This window comes from Molothrus aeneus, chromosome 30 (assembly GCF_037042795.1).
Source record: "Molothrus aeneus isolate 106 chromosome 30, BPBGC_Maene_1.0, whole genome shotgun sequence".
Lineage (NCBI taxonomy): Eukaryota > Metazoa > Chordata > Aves > Passeriformes > Icteridae > Molothrus > Molothrus aeneus.
In genome coordinates this window covers 1,108,727-1,129,102 of record NC_089675.1, presented here as the reverse complement: position 1 = coordinate 1,129,102, position 20,376 = coordinate 1,108,727, and the positions used below count along the sequence as shown (strand labels likewise).

The 20,376-nt window shown below is 43.0% G+C and overlaps 1 protein-coding gene and 1 long non-coding RNA gene across 3 annotated transcripts in view; both read right to left on the bottom strand.

Moving 5' to 3' along the window:
- The window catches only part of ESPL1 (extra spindle pole bodies like 1, separase), a 36,322-nt gene extending 35,356 nt beyond the window's left edge, over window positions 1-966 (bottom strand). Inside the window, exon 1 of the mRNA XM_066567559.1 lies at window positions 441-966. Coding sequence (XP_066423656.1) covers window positions 441-966 — 526 coding nt within the window. The remainder of the gene's footprint in view (window positions 1-440) is intronic.
- A 5,934-nt stretch (window positions 967-6,900) lies between these two features.
- On the bottom strand, window positions 6,901-10,159 carry LOC136568021 (uncharacterized). Of its 2 annotated transcripts, XR_010785168.1 has the most exons (3): window positions 10,003-10,159; window positions 9,419-9,545; window positions 6,901-8,304 (listed from the first exon to the last, which is right to left on the bottom strand). It is a non-coding gene; the product is annotated as an uncharacterized lncRNA (long non-coding RNA). The 2 variants fall into 2 exon arrangements; XR_010785167.1 differs by lacking the exon at window positions 10,003-10,159 and having other exon boundaries at window positions 9,419-9,790.
- Between the last annotated feature and the right edge of the window lie 10,217 nt (window positions 10,160-20,376).

Below are 20,376 nucleotides of genomic sequence, written 5' to 3'. Positions count from 1 at the left end.
GCGGCAGATGCCACCGTCCCTTTTTGCTTTTTGCAATTCTTTTATCTCATGAGGTGGGACGGCCACCCGTGTTCTAGGACCACCGGCCGGCTGGCTGAATAGCACAGGCAGAGCGAAAGGATTTAGACTTTCTTCTTTGCAAATCTGGCCTCTGACTTCATGCCAGTCTGTTCATTGAAAATGATCAAAAGATTTTTGTGAGTTTTCTAATTTTGAGATTAATGCTGGCGAATTTTCAGGGTTTAGTATGTCTCATTTTGGGTCGAGAAATCTGTCCCAAACACTGGGGAGACTCTGGAGCTATTTGGGCACAGTTCTTTTTCGAAAATCTTTTGTGCTGGGATCAAAGGGTCGGCATTTTCAGGGGCGAAATAATTCTCTGTCTGTCCTGTATTTATTAAAGCAGCTGTCATATTCCATCCTCCTCCTCCTCGTTGCACGGTTTATGTGCGTGGATGCGGCTGTGCGGACGAATCGTGACACAAAGTAGTCCCGTTCGGTGCTATGAGTGCGGAAGGCGAAAACGCGGAGGGATATCAGGGGTCGGTTGTGCAGCCTCACGCGCTGCGGAGGGATCTGTCGGTGATGCAGCCGTGCCCTCCTCAAGGTCCGGCAGAGGCAGGGACGCGGAAGGATACACGCAAGGCGCTGCAGTTTTCGCCTGCTGTGGTGCCGTGTACAGACGCAGTGGTGGCAGAAGTGGCGTGACAGGGCACAGGGATGCCGGCTGTGGCCGGACAGCGGCACGCAGCGACTCGGAACCGGGACCGGGCTGCACCAAAGCTGCGGCGAAAGCAGTGGGGGGGTGGCGGCGGGGCCGTGGGGTAGAACTGCGCATGCGTACGGCTGATCCCGGAAGCTGCGCTGTGGTTCGATGAGTCGGCGCGGAGTGATATCGCTGTGCGGGGGTTGTAGCAACTGCGCATGCGTGGGTTCCGTCACTACGGCGGCGCGGGCGGTCATCATGGCGGCGGGCGGGCCGGGGCGTGCGGGAGGCGGCGGAGCTGCGGGAACAGGAACGGGGCCGGGGCTGCGGCCGTGGAAGGGAACGCCGGGACGTCCGTGGTTGCAGGAGGCGGCGGAGCCGTGCCATCCAGCAGCTCTGAAGCGGGAGGGTGCGGTGGGGAAGGCACGGCTCGGCCCGCCATGCAGCGGCGGCGGCAGGAGAGGGGAAGCGACCACGGGCGGCGCTGACGGGAGGCTGGGCTGGAGCGCCGCGGCGCCGGCACGGGGTGCCTTGGGTGGCTGGGGCGCCCCGGTAAGACAGTCATTAAAACACCCTAAAAATTATTGAAAAAGCCCTGAAAAAGCCCTAAAGGTATCCTAAAGATTTCCAGAGAATACCTAAAAAGCTCGTGCAAAAAAAAAAACCTAAAATATCCCTAAAAATCACCTGAAAGACCCTAAAAAACTGTTTAAGCCCTACCTGTAACACTGTGGCCTCCAAACATCATCTCTACCTATTAATGGGGGTAACTGCAAAACCCTCAAACACCACCACAATCACCAGCTTGAGTTGGTCTGGGCAGCACCAAATAAAATAAAATAAAAAGCTTTATAAATAGAAAAATTAAAAATTAAATAAAAAATAAAATTTAAAAAAATAAAATAAATGCTCTAAAATTGGGAAAATAAAAAACCAATGAAATAAAATAGAAAATTTAGAAAATAAAAAGCTTTAAAAATAGAAAAATTAAAACTAAAAATTAAAAAAAATTAAAAAATAAATGCTTTAGAAATAGAAAAAATTAAAATTAAATAAAAATGAAATAAAAAAAATAAAATAAATGCTTTAAAAATAGAAAAATCAAAACTAAAAATAAATAAAAAATAAAATTAATAAACTAAATGCTTTAAAAAAAATTAAAACTAAAAATTAAATAAAAAATAAAAAAAGCTTTAAAAATAGATCAAAACGAAAAATTAAATAAAAAATAAAATTAAAACAAATGCTTTAAAAATAAAAAAATCAAAACTAAAAATAAATAAAAAAACAAAATTAAAAAAATAAATGCTTTAAAAATAAAAAAATCAAAACTAAAAATTAAATAAAAAATAAAAAAGCTTTAAAAATAGATCAAAAATAAAAATTAAATAAAAAATAAAATTAAAACAAATGCTTTAAAAATAAAAAAATCAAAACTAAAAATAAATAAAAAACAACATTAAAAAAATAAAATAAATGCTTTAAAAAAAATCAAAACTAAAAATTAAATAAAAAATAAAAAAAGCTTTAAAAATAGATCAAAAATAAAAATTAAATAAAAAATAAAATTAAAACAAATGCTTTCAAAATAAAAAAATGAAAACCAAAAATAAATAAAAAACAAAATTAAAAAAATAAAATAAATGCTTTAAAAATAAAAAAATAAAAATAAAAATTAAATTAAATAAAAAAAATTTAAAAAATTAGAAAAATCAAAAAGTAAAATTAAATAAAAAGTAAAAAATAAAACAAATGCTTTAAAAATAAAAAAATCAAAACTAAAAATTAAATTTAAAAAAAGCTTTAAAAATAGAGAAAGCAAAAATAAAAATGAAATAAAAAATAAAATTAAAAAAATAAATGCTTTAAAAATAAAAAGATTAAAAATAAAAATGAAATAAAAAATAAAATTAAAAAAAAGGAAAATAAAAAATAAAAATTAAATAAAAAGTAAAAAATAAAATAAATGCTTTAAAAATAAAAAAACCTAAAAATTCTATTAAAAAATAAATGCTTTAGAAATAGATAAAGCAAAAATAATAATGAAATAAAAACTAAAAAATAAATAATTTAGAAATAAAAAATGAAAACTAAAAATGAAATAAAAAATAAAATTAAAACAAATAAATGCTTGAAAAATAAAAAAATTAAAAAGAAAACTTAAAAATAAAAATAAAAAATAAAATAAATGCTTTAAAAATAGAAAAATTAAAACTAAAAATGAAATAAAAAATAAAATTAAAACAATAAAAAAGCTTTAAAAATAGAAAAAACGAAAAATAAAAGATTAAAATAAAATAAAAAGCTTTAAAATTAGAAAAATTAAAAATAAAAATTAAATTAAAAAAATTAAAAAATTAAATTAATTAAAAATTCATAAAAAACAAAATAAAATCCATAAAGTGCTGTAAAGTACCGAAAAGTTCCATAAAAGGTAGGGCCGTAAAGCAGGACTGTCGTAAAAGTGCCGTAAAGCAAAACTGTCCTAAAAGATGCAGTTTTGCAACAGTCGCGCTTTACGGCCGCTTTTACGACAGCCGCGCTTTACGGCACTTATTGCGACAGTCGCGCTTTACGGCACCTTTTACGACAGTCGCGCTTTACGGCACCTTTTACGACAGTCGCGCTTTGCGGCACCTTTTGCGACAGTCGCGCTTTACGGCAGTTTTGCGACAGTCGCGCTTTACGGCCGCTTTTACGGCAGCCGCGCTTTGCTGCACCTTTTGCGACAGTCGCGCTTTACGGCACCTTTTGCGACAGTCGCGCTTTACGGCAGTTTTACGACAGTTTTGCTTTACGGCACCATTTGCGACAGTCGCGCTTTACGGCCGCTTTACGACATCCGCGGTTTACGGCAGTTTTACGACAGCCGCGCTTTACGGCCCCTTTTACGACAGTTTGCGCTTTACGGCCGCTTTACGACAGTTTTGCTTTACGGCCGCTTTTACGACAGTCGCGCTTTACGGCACCTTTTACGACAGCCGCGCTTTACGGCACCTTTTACGACAGGTTTGCTTTATGGCCGCTTTGCGACAGTCGCGCTTTACGGCCCCCTTTGCGACAGTCGCGCTTTACGGCAGTTTTACGACAGTCGCCTTTTACCGCAGTTTTACGACAGTCGCGCTTTACGGCACCGCCTTTTACGGCACTTTTACGGCACTTTACAGCACTTTACGATTTTTATTTTGTTTTTCATTTATTTTTAATTAATTTTATTTTTTTAATTTTAGTTTTTATTTTTCGTTGTTCTATTTTTAAACCTTTTTATTTTATTTTTTAATTTTATTTTTCAATTTAATTTTTATTTTTCATTTATTTTTTTTATCTTTTTATTTTTAAAGCATTTTTTAATTTTATTTTTTATTTCATTTTTATTTTGCATTTTTCTATTTTATTTTTTTGATTTATTTTTAAATTTTTTTCATTTAATTTTTATTTTTCATTTTTCTATTTTAAAGCTTTTTATTTTATTTTTAAATTTTTTTTAGTTTTTATTTTTCATTTTTCTATTTTTAAAGCTTTTTTTATTAAAATTTTTTAAAATGTAATTTTTATTTTTCATTTTTCTATTTTTAAAGCTTTTTATTTTATTTTTATAAATTTTTTATTTAATTTTTATTTTTAATTTTTCTATTTTAAAGCTTTTTATTTTATTTTTTAAATTTTATTTTTCATTTAATTTTTATTTTTCATTTTTCTATTTTAAAGCTTTTTGTTTTATTTTTTAATTTTTTTCATTTTATTTTTAATTTTTCTATTTTAAAGCTTTTTATTTTATTTTTTTAATTTTATTTTTTATTTCATTTTTATTTTTCATTTTTTATTTTTAAAGCTTTTTGTTTCATTTTTTATATTTTTATTTAATTTTTATTTTTCATTTTTCTATTTTTAAAGATTATTTTTAAAATTTTTATTTCAGTTTTTTCATTTTTTTCATTCTTTCATTTATTTTTAAAGCTTTTTTTTAATTTTTATTTTTCATTTTTCTATTTTTAAAGCTTTTTATTTATTTTAATAAATTTTTATTTAATTTTTATTTTTAATTTTTCTATTTTAAAGCTTTTTATTTTATTTTATAAATTTTATTTTTCATTTAATTTTTATTTTTCATTTTTCTATTTTAAAGCTTTTTGTTTTATTTTTTAATTTTTTTCATTTTATTTTTAATTTTTCTATTTTAAAGCTTTTTATTTTATTTTTTTAATTTTATTTTTTATTTCATTTTTATTTTTCATTTTTTTATTTTTAAAGCTTTTTGTTTCATTTTTTATATTTTTATTTAATTTTTATTTTTCATTTTTCTATTTTTAAAGCTTTTTATTTTATTTTTTAAATATTATTTTTTATTTCGTTTTTATTTTTCATTTTTCTATTTTTAAAGCATTTTTTGTTTTTTAAATTTTTTTAAATTTAATTTTTATTTTTCATTTTCTATTTTGGAAGCTTTTTATTTTATTTTTAAATTTTTTTTATTTTTCTATTTTTAAAGATTATTTTTAAAATTTTTTATTTCAGTTTTTTCATTTTCATTTTTTCATTTATTTTTAAAGCTTTTTTTAAATTTTTATTTTTAATTTTTCTATTTTTAAAGCTTTTTTTAATTTTTCATTTTTCATTTCATTTTTATTTCAGTTTTTAATTTTATTTTTCATTTATTTTTAAAGCTTATTTTAATTTTTATTTTTCATTTTTCTATTTTTAAAGCATTTATTTTTTTATTTAATTTTTATTTTAATTTTTTTTATTTTTAAAGCTTTTTGTTTCATTTTTAAATTTTTTTATTTCATTTTTATTTTTCATTTTTCTATTTTTAAAGCTTTTTATTTTATTTTTTTATTTTATTTTTATTTAATTTTTATTTTTCATTTTTCTATTTTAAAACTTTTTATTTTTTTAAATATTATTTTTTATTTAGTTTTTATTTTTCACTTTTCTATCTTTAAAGCATTTTTTTAAATTTAATTTTTATTTTTCATTTTTCTATTTTAAAGCTTTTTATTTTATATTTTAAATATTTTTTAATTTAGTTTTTATTTTTTATTTTTTTATTTTTAATGCTTTTTAAAATTTTTTTATTTTTATTTTTTCTATTTTTAAAGCTTTTTATTTTATTTTATTTGCTGCTGCCCAGACCAACTCAAGCCGCTGATTGTGTTTGAGGGTCTTGCATTACGGCACCACCTTTTATGGAACTTTTACAGCACTTTATGGGTTTTATTTTGTTTTTCATGTATTTTTAATTAATTTTATTTTATTTTTTTATTTTTATTTTTTCTATTTTTAAAGCTTTTTATTTTATTTGCTGCTGCCCAGACCAACTCAAGCCGCTGATTGTGTTTGAGGGTCTTGCATTACTGCACAACCTTTTATGGAACTTTTACAGCACTTTATGGTTTTTATTTTGTTTTTCATTAATTTTTAATTAATTTAATTTTAATTTTTATTTTATTTTTATTTTTTCTATTTTTAAAGCTTTTTATTTTATTTGGTGCTGCCCAGACCAGCTCCAGCCACTGATTGTGTTTGAGGGTCTTGCATTACTGCACCACCTTTTATGGAACTTTTACAGCACTTTATGGTTTTAATTTTGTTTTTCATTTATTTTTAATTTAATTTTTTTTTTATTTTAATTTTTTCTATTTTTAAAGCTTTTATTTTATTTTATTTGCTGCTGCCCAGACCAGCTCCAGCCGCTGACTGTGGTGCTGTTTGAGGCTCCCCAGGACGAGGGAAGAGACGAGACTCTGACTCCACCTTTCACAAGGCTGGGATCTGATAAATCACTGAATTTCTGTCACTTTTTAAATGCTGCTTGCAGTGAAAACATTGTCCATAAACCCTCCTCGATGGGCTTCAATTTCTCTGCTCCATTTCTTCCCTCCCACCCCACACTGCTGCTCTAAGATCCCTCAGCAGCTCAGTCTTTGTTTTGTGTTTTGTTTGACGTTTATGCCCACTTGCCCCAAAGCTCTGGGGGTTCTTTTTCAAATATGATATTGATTGTTTTCTTGGTTTAAAAAAAAAAAAACAAACCCTGAAATACACCCACACACACCCACACAAAAGCAGCAGGTCCAAAAGCAGCAGGTCTCCATGGCTCAGCCCTGAGTGGTGAAGGAAGAGCAACAGGAAGGGTGCTTTGGGTGCTGCAGAAAGTCTCTGCAAGGCTTAAAGGAGAATCCCATTCCCACAGATGGCTTTTGGGGTTTTTTTGTTTGTTTTTAATGGGTTATGGTGCTGGGGAAATCTGGAAAGAGTGCAAGTCCCCCATTCCAGTCTGGATGTCTTGCTTTAAGAAATGTGTTCTCTCAGCTCTTGGAGAGCACAGGTTTGGGTTCGTCCTCACACCCTCCAGTCTTGGTGGCTCTGTTGTGTTTTTATTTCCCTTTCCCTGCCCTCAGTGCCCCGATGGCTGCAGGGGATGTGATTCAGGCACTCATCACTGCTCTGCAGCTGCTTTACAGAGCTCCCACTGACTGGGTCTCACCCTCCTCTCACAGCCGTGCTGCACAGGGAGGCACACGGCAGGGCAGGGCTTTTAGCTGTTGTTTTATCTCCTGGTTTGATGTTGAACCCCAAGCCCTGCTCACCACGCCAGGCTGGGCTGCAGGGGAGCACATGGACAGCAACACAGTGGCTGCACCACAATCAATCAATCAATCTGATAGGAAAGGGGTTTAAGGTTCTAACAGTGCCACGGTGACTGAGCTGAGCCCAGCCTGGGCCTAGCTTAATCCCTGATCTGTGTAAAGCCCTCTCCTGTGCTTTCCTGAGGCTGGGACAGCTGCAGAGGTGGCTCTCCATGAGCACAGGATGGCAGCTGTGGGCTGACACTCGCTGAGCTGCCTCCCCAGCATGGGATGGGCTTGTGAGGGGTTTAAAAGAAAAAACATTACCATGTCTTTGTCATCTGCCATGCTCACTTAACATGGCTGTTGGTGCTTTGTAGTATTTTTTAAAATAAAACCCAAATGCTTTCCCTTTACAAGTAAATATGCTATGAAGAGGGCTTCAAAGGAAAGATGATTGGTTACTGTCCAACTGCTGCTAAATTCATTGCTTGGTGGTCCATCTACTGCATTTTTTAATGTCACTGATACCTGACACAGACCATTCCCAAGCTGTTTGATAATTATTTATCAGCCATCTGCATCAGCATCATCTGCATGACCAGTGATGGCCAAAAAGCAGGAAGGAGAGAAAGGGCTTAAGCTGCAGGCAGGAAAGGGAAGGCAGAAACCAAGCAGCAAACAATTGGCACCTGGGCTCCATTGAAGACTAAAAGTGGGAAAAAATGGCTTAATTGAAAAATCTGCCTATTGTGTGTGCAGTCTCCAAGGGGAAACAAACAAACCCATTCAAAGGAAGGGAAAAAAAAAGGCAAAGAATTAAAAAATCCTTGTGCTGTTATGCAGAATTGGGGGGTTTAACTCTTCCCAGTCTCAGGCAGAAATATTTTTATAACCAAACCATCTCCCTTTTTAAAGCATTTGGTTGGACTGAGTAATTTCTTAAGTCCTCCATCATCAGGACCCGTTTGGGTTTGGCAGCTCAAACACCTTGGCAAGGCCAGGACGAGTTCAGTGGTTCTCCCTGTCCTGAAAGAGAGGAGAAAAGGGAAGTTAAGCTCACTGCAGAATCAAATCCTCCTGCATTTCATCTCTTGGCTTGCATTGCTCACCATGGAGTTTTAGCCATAAAAAAAAGGGGAGGTGGCACCAAATCGAATTAAAAAGTGCCCTTTCCCAGTGCTTTTATTCCAGACATTCAAAGGAAGCTCATTTTTCTGCTAGCAGGGAACTGTTTCCTATTTTGATCCGTGTTAACTTGGGGTTTCCCTTGGCACCAAAATCAGGGGGTGAACCCAACCCTTGAAGGGCCCCATAAGATCCCAACTATCCAATCCCCAGCCCCCTCAGCATTGGCTTGCAGAACCTTCTCAGGGTTAATTTAGCAAACTTAAGGGTTTGGCAAGTTCAGGATCAAAACAGCCAAAAAAATTCGTGAAAAAGAAACTGAACTGAGGCTGGCTAAAAGCTGATGACTCATTACAACAGTTCAGTGAAAAGGAGGCAGAATTGACCCTGTGACTTGTTTTTAAAATTTTAAAAGTTTAACAGTAATTAAATGGTTATAAAAATAGTAATACAATTAGAGTAATAATAATTTGGACAAGTTAAATTAGGACAATATGAGACAATAGAGATAAAGAGTTACAGACGTCCAGGTACCTTTTTCTGGGCAGCATAAGCCAGAAAAAGGACCCCCGTTAACAAAGGATTAACCCTTAAAAACAACAGCCTGTTGCATATTCATACACTTCATACATGATGCATAAATCCCATTCAAACACAGGATTCTGTCTGGTCATCATCAGCTTCTTCCTCTGAATCCTAACAGTGCCTTCGAGCCAGGAAGAAGTTCGTTTCTTCTAATAAGAGAGCAATATTATTAGTTATAATATTGCCTTTTCTCTGAAAGATTTAGGTGTCCTGTGGCTGCTATCTCACTGCGAGTCCTTTCTTTAAAAAAAGTCTCCTACATAGCATCGTTTCTATTTTAACATTTTGTTATAACCTAAAACTATATTTAACACACTACTTAAGAGAATTAATACAGCATTACTTCCTAACACAACACGTACAATATTCATTTTAATATTTGCGAAAAGCCACTCACAAAATACGCATTTTTCACATTTTCAATACTCACCAAGCCATCTGGCCAGAGTTCTGTGCCCACCGAGGACACAGCAACCAGCAGGGACCTTCCTCCCATTCTCCAGCACAGGCGGCTTCCCTCCACACGCAGGGAGCTGCAGCCACTCAGGGAACGCCGACTTAGTCACAACAGGAGAGGCACAAGGATAATTTGGAACTCGTGGTGACCTCAATGCCGCCCAGACCCAGGAGAAAGCACTTTTCCGTCAGAAATACCCGAGCGGGGTATTTCCCGTACCGCCCTCCCTTCTCCCTACCCACGGCGCATGAGCACACCGCCGCCATCATTGGAAGGGCAAGTGAGTGCCGCCCTCAGCCGCCATCTTGGGTGTGGCGTAAAAAGTGACCTTTTTTTTTTCTCTCCCCTTTCCAGTTCTCACCCCCTGCACAGGCAGGAAAACTGCCTTGCGATCAAGTACAAAACCTGCCTGGCAAGCCCAGGATGCCAGCAGGCATTGCTCCTGGATTTCCTCTCCGCAATCTTTGGTACCGGCAGAAGCCACTCCCGGCCGAGCCGCCATCTTTGTTGTGGTACCCTTAAGCATCCCCCGCTCCTCACACAGGCATTTCTCTTACCGGCTGCCTCAACCCGGTCCCGACGCCGATCCCGCGCTCTCAGCGCCATTTTCTGCTTCTTTTCCCGGCGGGAGAAAACGGGTTGCGGGGTCAGCGGCACCGGAGCCCCGCGAACCGCGGCAGGGAGCGGCGGCGCCGCCTCTGCCGGAGTCCTGCCGCGGCCGCCATGTTGAGTGTGGCTGGAGCCCGACAGGTGATGGCAGATTGCCGGAGGCACTTGGCACTGTCAAAGTACCTGGAGTTGGCACAGGTGCCAGCTTGGCTCTGGCAGGCATATTTCGCAAAGTGCAATTTCAGCAGGCAGCCGGCCACTCCGGGCCACGGGCACAAACACCGGCCCTTTTCCCTGGCAAACAAAACTCACCAGCCCAGTGATGGCAGATTGCAGGAGGCACTTGGCACTGACTCCGCAGCCTGATTTTGCAGTGCTGGCAGCATGGGCTTGAGAGAATGCAGAATTTCAGGAGCTAGCCGGCCGCTCCGGGCCACAGGCCCCCGAACAACAACGGTCGCCCTTTCCCAGAAGAAGAAAACTCCTCAGTTTTCTGGGGAGTTTTCCACGTTCCTGGTGGCAGTTTGAAGGAGGCACTTGGCACTGTCAAGGGATGGGACAGACCTGGGCTGGGGAGGGGAGAAGGGCAGTGACGGATGGGGCAGGGCTGGGCTCCAAGCTCGAGTAGGGCTGAGAAGGCTGAGGGGAGGAGGTAAGGGTTAGGAGGGTGCACGCCATATCTCCCCGAAAAACACTGCAGTAAAATAAAATAAAATAAAACTCTGGCTGGCCTCGGAGTGTCGCCCGGTGTCGCGGTCCCCGTGTCCCCTCAGGGGTGGCACGGTGTCCCTCAGTGTCACTGCTCCCACGGCCCCGGGAGGAGGCGCCGGAGGCCGCGGGAGGCGACGGCCCCGGGCCGGGTGGAGCTTTTGAGGCTCCCAAAAAACAGAACCCAGAATTCAGGGAATAAAACTTAGTGAATAAAAGCGGTTTGTTTATATTTATATTTATTGAAGGGCCCTCGGGTACATTTCAGGCACACAATGCCCCTTGAGGGGCTACACCCCTTGAGGGGGCTACACCCAAAAATGGACCCTGGGTTTTCACACTTTTATAAGTTTGGTCCATTTGCATATTGGGATTAATGTTCCAATTACAGCTTCAGGTAATTTACCCCAAGTTTTCTGCCTCCAAATCACTTTTGTTTACATTTCTTTGAGGCAGCGAGGTGTCCTTGATTCCCGGCCTGGAGAGGAATTGTTGTGCCTGCCCAGAATGTGAGCGCAGTAACAAACACTGCACGTGGAGTTTAGAGTTCTACGCTAAGGAACTGCAGGATCACAAATATAATAAAAAGTAAATGAATAAAATCTAAACTCCTGAGGTGTCTGGGGTGTCACATCCCAGCTCCGATCCGGTGCCAGCTGCCCCTGGAGGAGGTGACAAAGCCAGGCCTGGGCTGAGGCAGCAAAGCCGGGCTTGAATCTGGGCTTTTCCTCGGATCCCACACGGGAGCTTTTGGGGCTCAGCAGGGTCCGAGGGCTCCCAAACGCCTCTGAAACTCTCGCTGTGCCTTTCCCACCCCAGCCTGGGTGACAATCCCAGGAATGTCACGGAGCTCTCAGGGCGGTCACACTCCGCTGACCGCACCGGGGAGGGGCCGGAGCCCGCTGGACGTTCCCAGGGGATATTCCACAATTCCAGGGCCGGGGAAGCTGCAGCTCCAGGGTTCGCTGGGGTTTACCTCAAATTCCCAGTAAAACCATAAAGCAGCCCCTGGACATGCAAGGTGGTGAGGAGAGGTGAACTTTGGGGGGAAAAAAAAATCCAAAATAAAATAGAAATCTGGCTTTAGTTCCCTTATTCCACACAGAATTTCATAGAGCAGAGGGGATCCAGCCCTGGCACAGGCAGTAATTAAGGACTTGGGTGGGTTATAAATGACATTTTTCTCATTTTCTGCTCCATAGGGGCTGGGGAGAGGTTCTGGATTTCTGGCTGAAGTCCCACAGCTCCCGTTCCCACCTCAAAATCCTCCCATTTAATTTAATTTAGGATCTATTCCCATCCCAAATTTTTTTTGTTTTATTTAGGATCTGTTCCCACCCCAGCATCCTCCCATTTAATTTAGATCCTATTCCCACCCCAACACTCTTGTATTTAACTTAGGATCTGTTCCCACCCCAAAATCCTCCCGTTTAATTTAATTTAAGACCCATTCCCACCCCAAAATCCTCCCATTTTATTTAGGATCTGTTCCCACCCCAAAATCCTCCCGTTTAATTTAATTTAGGATCCTCTCCAACCCCAGCATCCTCGTGTTTAATTTAGGACCTTGGGGTTAAAAAACCCCCCAAATTAATGCCAGCAGAGAGGTTTTTCTGATTAAATTACCCCTGGCCAGCTCCGCAGATCAATTTCAATTTCACTCTGCTTTTTGTTGGGTTTTTTTTTGGTTGGTTTTTTTTTTTTTTTTCTTTTTGAGGAGGGGGAGGGGGGAGAAAATGAGAAAATCAGCCTTGCAAATTCCTGTAATTATCCTTAAAATAAAAAAACCCCTCTGCAGCGGGAGGTCCCTGGAGTGCGGGGAGTAATTCCGGGTTCCTCTGCGAGGTTTGGATGAAATTTGGGAGCGGGGAGGCTCCAATTTTCCCTTTTTTCCCCCATAATTGCATTTGTGGGGCCGCAGATGGTGCCGGCTCCGCAGCCCCGCTGTAAAGAAGATAAATCGAGGTTGAGGAGGGACAGAAGTGACAGCGGCGCTCCCTCCGTGACGAGATCATCCATCAGCTCTAAATGTGTTTTATAAGAGGTTTTTTAAAATAGAATTTAAAATAGATTTTTATATATTTTTAAAATACATATAATATATTTTATTTATTTAATCTACTTAATCTATTTATTCTATTGACTATATTGACTATGTTAAATCTATTTAATATAGTTTAATATAGTTGATCTATTTAATATATTTCATATATTTACTATATTTCATCACTCCCTCCATGATGTCATCCAACAGCTTTAAATGTATTTTATTATAGATTGTTTAATATATTTTAAAATATAGTGAATCTATTGAATCAATTGAATCAATTGAATATATTTTAATATAGTTGATATATTGAATCTATTGAATCTATTTAATATATTTAATATATTTAATATATTTACTCGCTCCCTCCATGGCAAGCATCATCCATCAGCTTTAAATATATTTTATAATCTTTTTGAAAATACATTTTAACATATATTTAATCTGTTTATTATATTTAATCCACTTAATCTATTTTACTACACTTGATATGTTGAATATATTGAATATATTTATTATATTGAATATGTTTAATTGCTCCCTCCTTGATGAGCATCATCCATCAGCCCTTACAAGGCAGCTGGGACAAAAAGGAATTGCCCAGTAAAGGCCACCACGTCCCTGTCACAAAATGCACAAACAGCCACGGGGTCTGTCACTTTTATAAGTTCTGCTCCATTTGCATATTGGAGTTAATTATCCAATTACAGCTTTAGGTTATGCAGTCCCATCCTTGTTTTTCTGTCTTCAGCCCACGTTGTTTGTGCTCTTGGGGCTGGAATTTGGATTATTTGTCCTCGGTCCCCAGCTAGAGAAGGAATAGTTTTGTCTCCCTACTCTGTGTTTTTCATGTTTTATGGGTTTTACAGGTTTTGTGGGTTTTACATGTTTTATGGGTTTTACATGTTTTGTGGGTTTTACATGTTTTACAGGTTTTGTGGGTTTTACATGTTTTGTGGGTTTTACATGTTTTACATGTTTTGTGGGTTTTTCATGTTTTGTGGGTTTTACACGTTTTGTGGGTTTTTCATGTTTTGTGGGTTTTACATGTTTTACAGGTTTTGTTTTGCCAACCCTGCCTTCACCCCCAAGGATGGAATGAAAGGAGCAGCTCCCCACCAGTTTTTGGGGTCACCCTGAACCCCTCAGGTTTGTGGGGTGGCCCCGAACCCCTCAGGTTTGTGGGGTCGCTCCAAACCCCTCAGGTTTGTGGGGTCGCCCCGAGCCCCTCAGGTTTGTGGGGCCACTCCAAACCCCTCAGGTTTGTGGGGTGGCCCCGAACCCCTCAGGTTTGTGGGGTCGCCCCGAACCCCTCAGGTTTGTGGGGTTGCCCCGAGCCCCTCAGGTTTGTGGGGTCGCTCCAAACCCCTCAGGTTTGTGGGGTGGCCCCGAACCCCTCAGGTTTGTGGGGTCGCTCCAAACCCCTCAGGTTTGTGGGGTCGCCCCGAGCCCTCCGCCTGCTGGAAAAGCAGATGCCTTCTGCTGGATCTGCCCTTTGCTGTGTAAAGCTCCTTCCCACTTTGATGTCCCCCATAAATCCCCCATGTGTTTCCAATAAAGGGGTTTTTTATCGCTGGAGCTGTTAAGGCAGCGCTGGGGCCGACTTGGGCTGGCTCTGCTGGGGGAAGTTCCCTGCCCTGGGTTGGGTTTGGGGGTCCTGGGGGTGGGCAAGGGGCTGCAGGGGCCACTGGAGCCCTCCTGGGGCTGGGAGGAGGCTCTGGGGTGGGCCTGGTGCTGGTCCTGCAGCAGGAGGGGCTGGACCCTGGGATGGGATCACCACGGCCCCAAACCCCGTGGGATCACCATGGCCCCAAACCCAGGCTGGGATCCCAAACCCTGAACCCTGGGATGGGATCACCATGACTCCAAACCCCACAGGATCACCACAGCTCCAAGCCCCAACAGCCCCAAACCCCACGGGATCACCACAGCCCCAGACCCAGGCTGGGACCCCAATGGCCCCAAACCCCACGGGATCACCTGGGCTCCCACCCACCTCACCCGGGCTCCCACAAAGTCCACCACGAGTGGGCTACCAGCTGTGTCTCTGTGGCTCCCTGGGCCCTGCCCTGTCAGGAAGCAGGGGTGGAGCAGTTGTGGGGTTTTTAGTCCCCATTTAGGGCTGCTCGTTGCCAGGGCTGGCTAATCCGTGCCCAGCAGCAGCAGAGTTCTGAATCCTGACAGGCCATGGAAGGGTGGTGTGGTCCTGAGGCCTCCCTGCTGCTCCATTCCCCTGGGTCTTTATCAACCTGCCAGGGCCCAGGATCCCATTTATCCTTTATCAACCTGCCAGGGCCCAGGATCCCATTTATCCTTTATCAACCTGCCAGGGCCCAGGATCCTATTTATAACCCAACCCTATTTATAATGAATTGTGTAGGGCCTGGGCAGGGGCCACAGAGAGCAGTGATTTATGGACGTGGAAATAAACCCCACAATGCAGACCCTCCACACTCAGGGAAGAGCCCTCCAGCCACTCCAGCCCCATGGGGTGTTGTTCCAAAAACCCCAGAATGGTTTGGGGTGGAGGCAGCTCCCGAGCTCTTTTTTGGGGTTGGGATGGGAACCCAGAGCTTCCTTTATCAACCTGAAAAAGCCCAAGATTCTATTTTTAACCACAACTGGATTGTGCAGGGGCCACAGAGAGCAGTGATTTATGGACATGGAAAAAAACCCACAATGCAGACCCTCCAGGCTCAGGGAAGAGCCCTCCAGCCCCACAGGGAAGGACCTGGGTGTTGTTCCACAAACCCCAGAACAGTGTGGGGTGGAGGCAGTCCTGGGATCATTTTTGGGGTTGGGATGGGAACCCAGAGCTGCCTGAAAGAGCCCAGAGTCCTATCAATAACCTACCCCAAGTTGTGTAGGGCCTGGGCGGGGGCCACAGAGAGCAGTGATTTATGGACATGGAAAAAAACCCCACAATGCAGACCCTCCACACGGGGCTTTGTTCAAACCCTTCTCAAATATTTATGGGGAGATGGTTCTGGCAGGTGTCACCCCTGCTTTGCTGCTTGGTCCCTGCACGGCGGCGTTCCAGGGCTGGTGGTGGGACACGAGGACGTGGAGGTCCATGGATTGTCCCCTCTTATCCCCCAGTGGCATCTACAGAGTTTGGGCTCCTGAGTCTGGGATGAGCTCTGCTGACCGCTGGGTTCATGGCCAGAGGTTTTGTCTCACCACGCCCAAACCACACTTTGGGGTGGATGTAGGGTGGTGATGGGGGGGTGACACTCCTGGGTTAATTCGATGATCCTGGAGGGATTTTCCAACCTCAGCGATTCCACGATTGTCGCAGACGTCTTTTATGGAAAATCCTTTCCTTAGGATTTTTTCCTCCTGAGAAGCTGAGAGGCCTCAGGAGCAAAATGTAAACAATTTACATTGTTTCCTGTAATATTGTATATTATCTGTAAACAATTTACATTGTTTACAGATGGTTATCTGCTGCTGTGGAATGCAACAGGTCCATCTGGGATTGGTCTCATGTGGTTGTTTCTAATTAATGGCCAATCACAGTCAGCTGGCTCAGACTCTGTCCGAGATAGAAGCCTTTGTTATCATTCTTTGCTCTTCTATTCTTAGCCAGCCTTCTGATGAAACCTTTTCTTCTATTCTTTTAGTATAGTTTTAATGTAATATATACCATAAAATAATAAATCAGCCTTCTGAAACATGGAGTCAGATCCTCGTCTCTTCCCCCGCCCAAGGACCCCTGTGAACGCGGTCACGGGCGCTCCCGTTTGGGAATCAGTCTCTGCCTCTTGCATCTTGCAGCACGTTCCTCTGCCCACCAGGACGCTCCAACACCACCCCTAATCCCTTTCCACCACCAAGAGACACCAATCACCTCCATCTCCCCGCTCCCACCTCCAGCCTCTAATATTTTAATTGAGTGAATTGACCTGGAGTAGTCCATTGAACTCTGCCCGACCTTTTAAACAGCAGGTCAAGGATTTCGCTGCGCAGCGCTGACCTCCTCCCTTATCTGCTAATGCTGCTCCTCTCTCAATAAGCCGCCACCCGCCGACCCTCTGGGCTCGGGCCGCTCTTCTGGCTTCCTCACCAGTGGGCAGCCAGGCTCAGGTGCCCAGCCCTGGGACAGAGACCATGCTGTGGCTGTCCTGCAGCGTCCTCCCTCAGGGAAGGCCACCAGAGCGTCCGGAGCTGTGTCCTTGCCCTCTGCTGCAGGGGAGAAAGCAAAGACGGAGCTGCTGTGAGGGTTCTGTAGAGCTCCGGCCTCATCAGCCATGCTGGGGATATTTCAAGGATTTTTCGTTTCTCTGGAGTTGGGTTTCTCACAGCGTTGGGTGTGCTGGTGAAGCAGAGGGAGGTCACCCCTTTGGAGCAGATTGGGGCGCAGCCAGAAGGCCCTTCCCAAGGAAATGCTTGCTAGAAGAATCTAGAAGAACCATGCTGAGGGTTATAAAAGAAAAATCTAGAAGAATCACGCTGAGCATTATGAAACAGACCTTTTGGCATTGCATGGACCTGGGACATGGGACACCCACAACCACACCAGCTAATGATGGGCTAAACCAGCCTCTGCAGGTCCCTCACGCCCTGCACACCTCATCAGGCCTCTCCTGCGTCCAGGTGATGGACACAGCACCCAGCTGGACCTTTGCTGGGCTTGACATTCTAACCAGGTGACCTCCGAGGTCCCTTCCAACCATTCCAGGTTTGACATTCTAACCAGGTGACCTCCGAGGTCCCTTCCAACCATTCCAGGTTTGACATTCTAACCAGGTGACCTCCGAGGTCCCTTCCAGCCATTCCAGGTTTGACATTCTAACCAGGTGACCTCCGAGGTCCCTTCCAACCATTCCAGGTTTGACATTCTAACCAGGTGACCTCCGAGGTCCCTTCCAACCATTCCAGGTTTGACATTCTAACCAGGTGTCCTCCGAGGTCCCTTCCAACCATTCCACCACTCCAGGTGGCCCTCAGTGGAGGTCAGAGCCTGTTCCTCAGGCAGTGTCCGGCTGCGGCCACGCTCCCTCTGCCACCCATCCCAGCTGGTTTGTCCATCTGCCCGCTGAGCATTATTTTACTTTTACGGGGACGCGCAGGGGCCGGCAAACAACCGCCAAGATTTGTAAACCCATAAAACTCTGCCTGCTCCAATTCTGTCTGGGGTGAGAGCCCGTGTTGGGGAGCAGCCCCGGCTTACCCAGCCCTGCTAAATTAGCGCTGGGCTCTGCATTCCAGAGTATAAATATCTGCCATTGTAGTGCTGAGGAATGCAAGCGTGGTGGTGGTGGAGTCTAAAATTAAAGAGCTGGGGCTGAGGCATCTCGGGTTACCAGAAACAAGACTCCATTGTGCTCCCGTTGGGGCTCGGCCGTGCTGCGGGAAGGGGACTGGGAGCGTTTAGAAACTGCTGGGGTTAAGCACAAGGGGCAAACGAGCCTCTAATGACAAAATTTGGGGACGTCTCTGAGGTTAAAGCCCTGCTCTGGGTTGCGGGGAGCCCCATCAGGCTCCACGAGGAGGAGTCTCAGAATCTCTGAAAATTCACCCCATTTTCCAGGGGGATCCCCTCATCTGTGGGCATCCCATGCCCTTCTTCCGCTGCAGCTCTCCACGGCACTAAGCCAGGTTTAAATTAAGCCAGTTTAAGGCTCGGGGGAAGGGGCTGTGAGACCCCATCCCCGAGCTTGGCCCCACGCAGACGCAGGAGGAGCGCGGCCGTCGCTGCGCTCTGCTTCACACGCGGAGCTCCGACCCCGGCTGGTGTTTCCTGGGGCCGCTTGTGCCAAGGAATTTATTTTGGGCCCCCTGGAAAAAAAAAAAAGAAAAATAAAAACTGGGGAAAAAAAAAGGGTGGGGAGGGATTTTTGTGCTGGGGCTGCACAGATGTTGTTTGACCGCCCAGGGTTCCCCCCTGTGCTGCGGCATCCTCGGGGAAGCTCCACCCTGGTGAGTCCCACGGCTCTGTGGGACCAAATCCTCCGGGAGAAAATCCAGCTTTTCACTTCAGGTGGAAATATTCCATTGGCTGAAAATGAAAAGCAGGGTGAGGAACCAGGCAGGAGTCGGAGGGATGAAAGGAGTAAAAAAAAAAAAAAAAAAAAAAAAAGGCAGATTTGTGGTTATTTGCTGTTTTTTCCACTCTGTTTTTATTGGGATGCAATTCTTTGTGAATGGGGTCAAGCCAACAAAATTATTAATAAAATAAAATTGATTTATTCTAAAATAAAATCAGGTTTGCACTTGCGGTTCCTGGTTCTGAGGAGCTGCTGCAGCCACATGGGACACAGCTCAGCAGGCTGGAATTGGGAATTGGGATTGGGATTGGGAATTGGGATTGGGATTGGAATTGGAATTGGGAATTGGGATTGGAATTGGAATTGGGAATTGGGATTGGGAATTGGGATTGGGATTGGAATTGGGATTGGAATTGGAATTGGGATTGGGATTGGGATTGGGATGTGGAATTGGAATTGGAATTGGAATTGGGAATTGGAATTGGGATTGGGAATTGGGATTGGGATTGGGATTGGGGTGTGGAATTGGGATGCAGAGATCCTCAGGGATCTGCCTTTGCTGAGGGTTGGACTCCACCTCTGGTCCCAAATCCCTGAGGGTTGGTGGCAGCACAACGGGGCCCTCGTGGGTGGGAAAAGGGGGCCCAGCACCTCTTTAAATCCCACCCCACGAGCTGAGGCTTTGATTTTGGTCTCAGCCCCCCCAGGACCGTGAGACCATGAGGCAGAAAAAGCCCAGAAACCCCGGGAAATACGGAGCTGCTTCCTGTGGCCATCACAGCATCCCCTGAGCGATTCATTTATGGCCCCTAAAGCTCCTCTGAGTGGATTTGGCCTCTCCGGATAAATCTCCTCCCTTTCTGCCTTCGCAGGCAGCCCTGGGTCCGTGGCCAGTGCTCCTGAATGGGGAATTTTGGGGGGATTTGGGGGGATTTTGGGGGAAAATTAGGGGGAATTTGGGGAAAATTTGGGGAGAATTTGGGAGAAATTTGGGGGAGAATTTAGGGGAAATTTGGGGGAAATTTGGGGAGAACTTTGGGGGAATTTTTGGGGATTAAACCCGCAGCCAGAGCCAGCCCCAAGCTCCGTGCTGGTGGCTCACCCCCGGATTGTTCTCACATCCATGGGACTATTTTTGTTTTTAATTAAGGGGATGTGTTTGCCCCGGGGCGAGGGGGATCTCAGGGCTGAACTGAGAATTTCCTTGTACAAACGGGGTTGAACAAAGAGCTGCTCTCCCTGCTCCCCTTGCAGGAGCTCCTCGGCACGGACAGGGATTTTATTGGGTAAATAAAGCTGTGAATGGAGCTTCTGCTTTTTTTGGGGGGGGTGAGGAGGGTCCCTGGGGTGCTCTGGGGCTCGGGGATCACCTGTGGGGCTACCCAGGACCACTGAGCACGCTGAGGGTCACATCCTCACACAGAGAGAGGGAGGGAAACTGAGGCAGGCTCAGGGAGGAGCTGGGGTTAATTCCCTTCACACTGAGAAAGGGAAACTGAGGCAGGCTCAGGGATGGGTTAAATTGAAGCGGTGATGCCTTGGGAAGGCTGAACTAGAACAGAGACTGGACAGAGTTA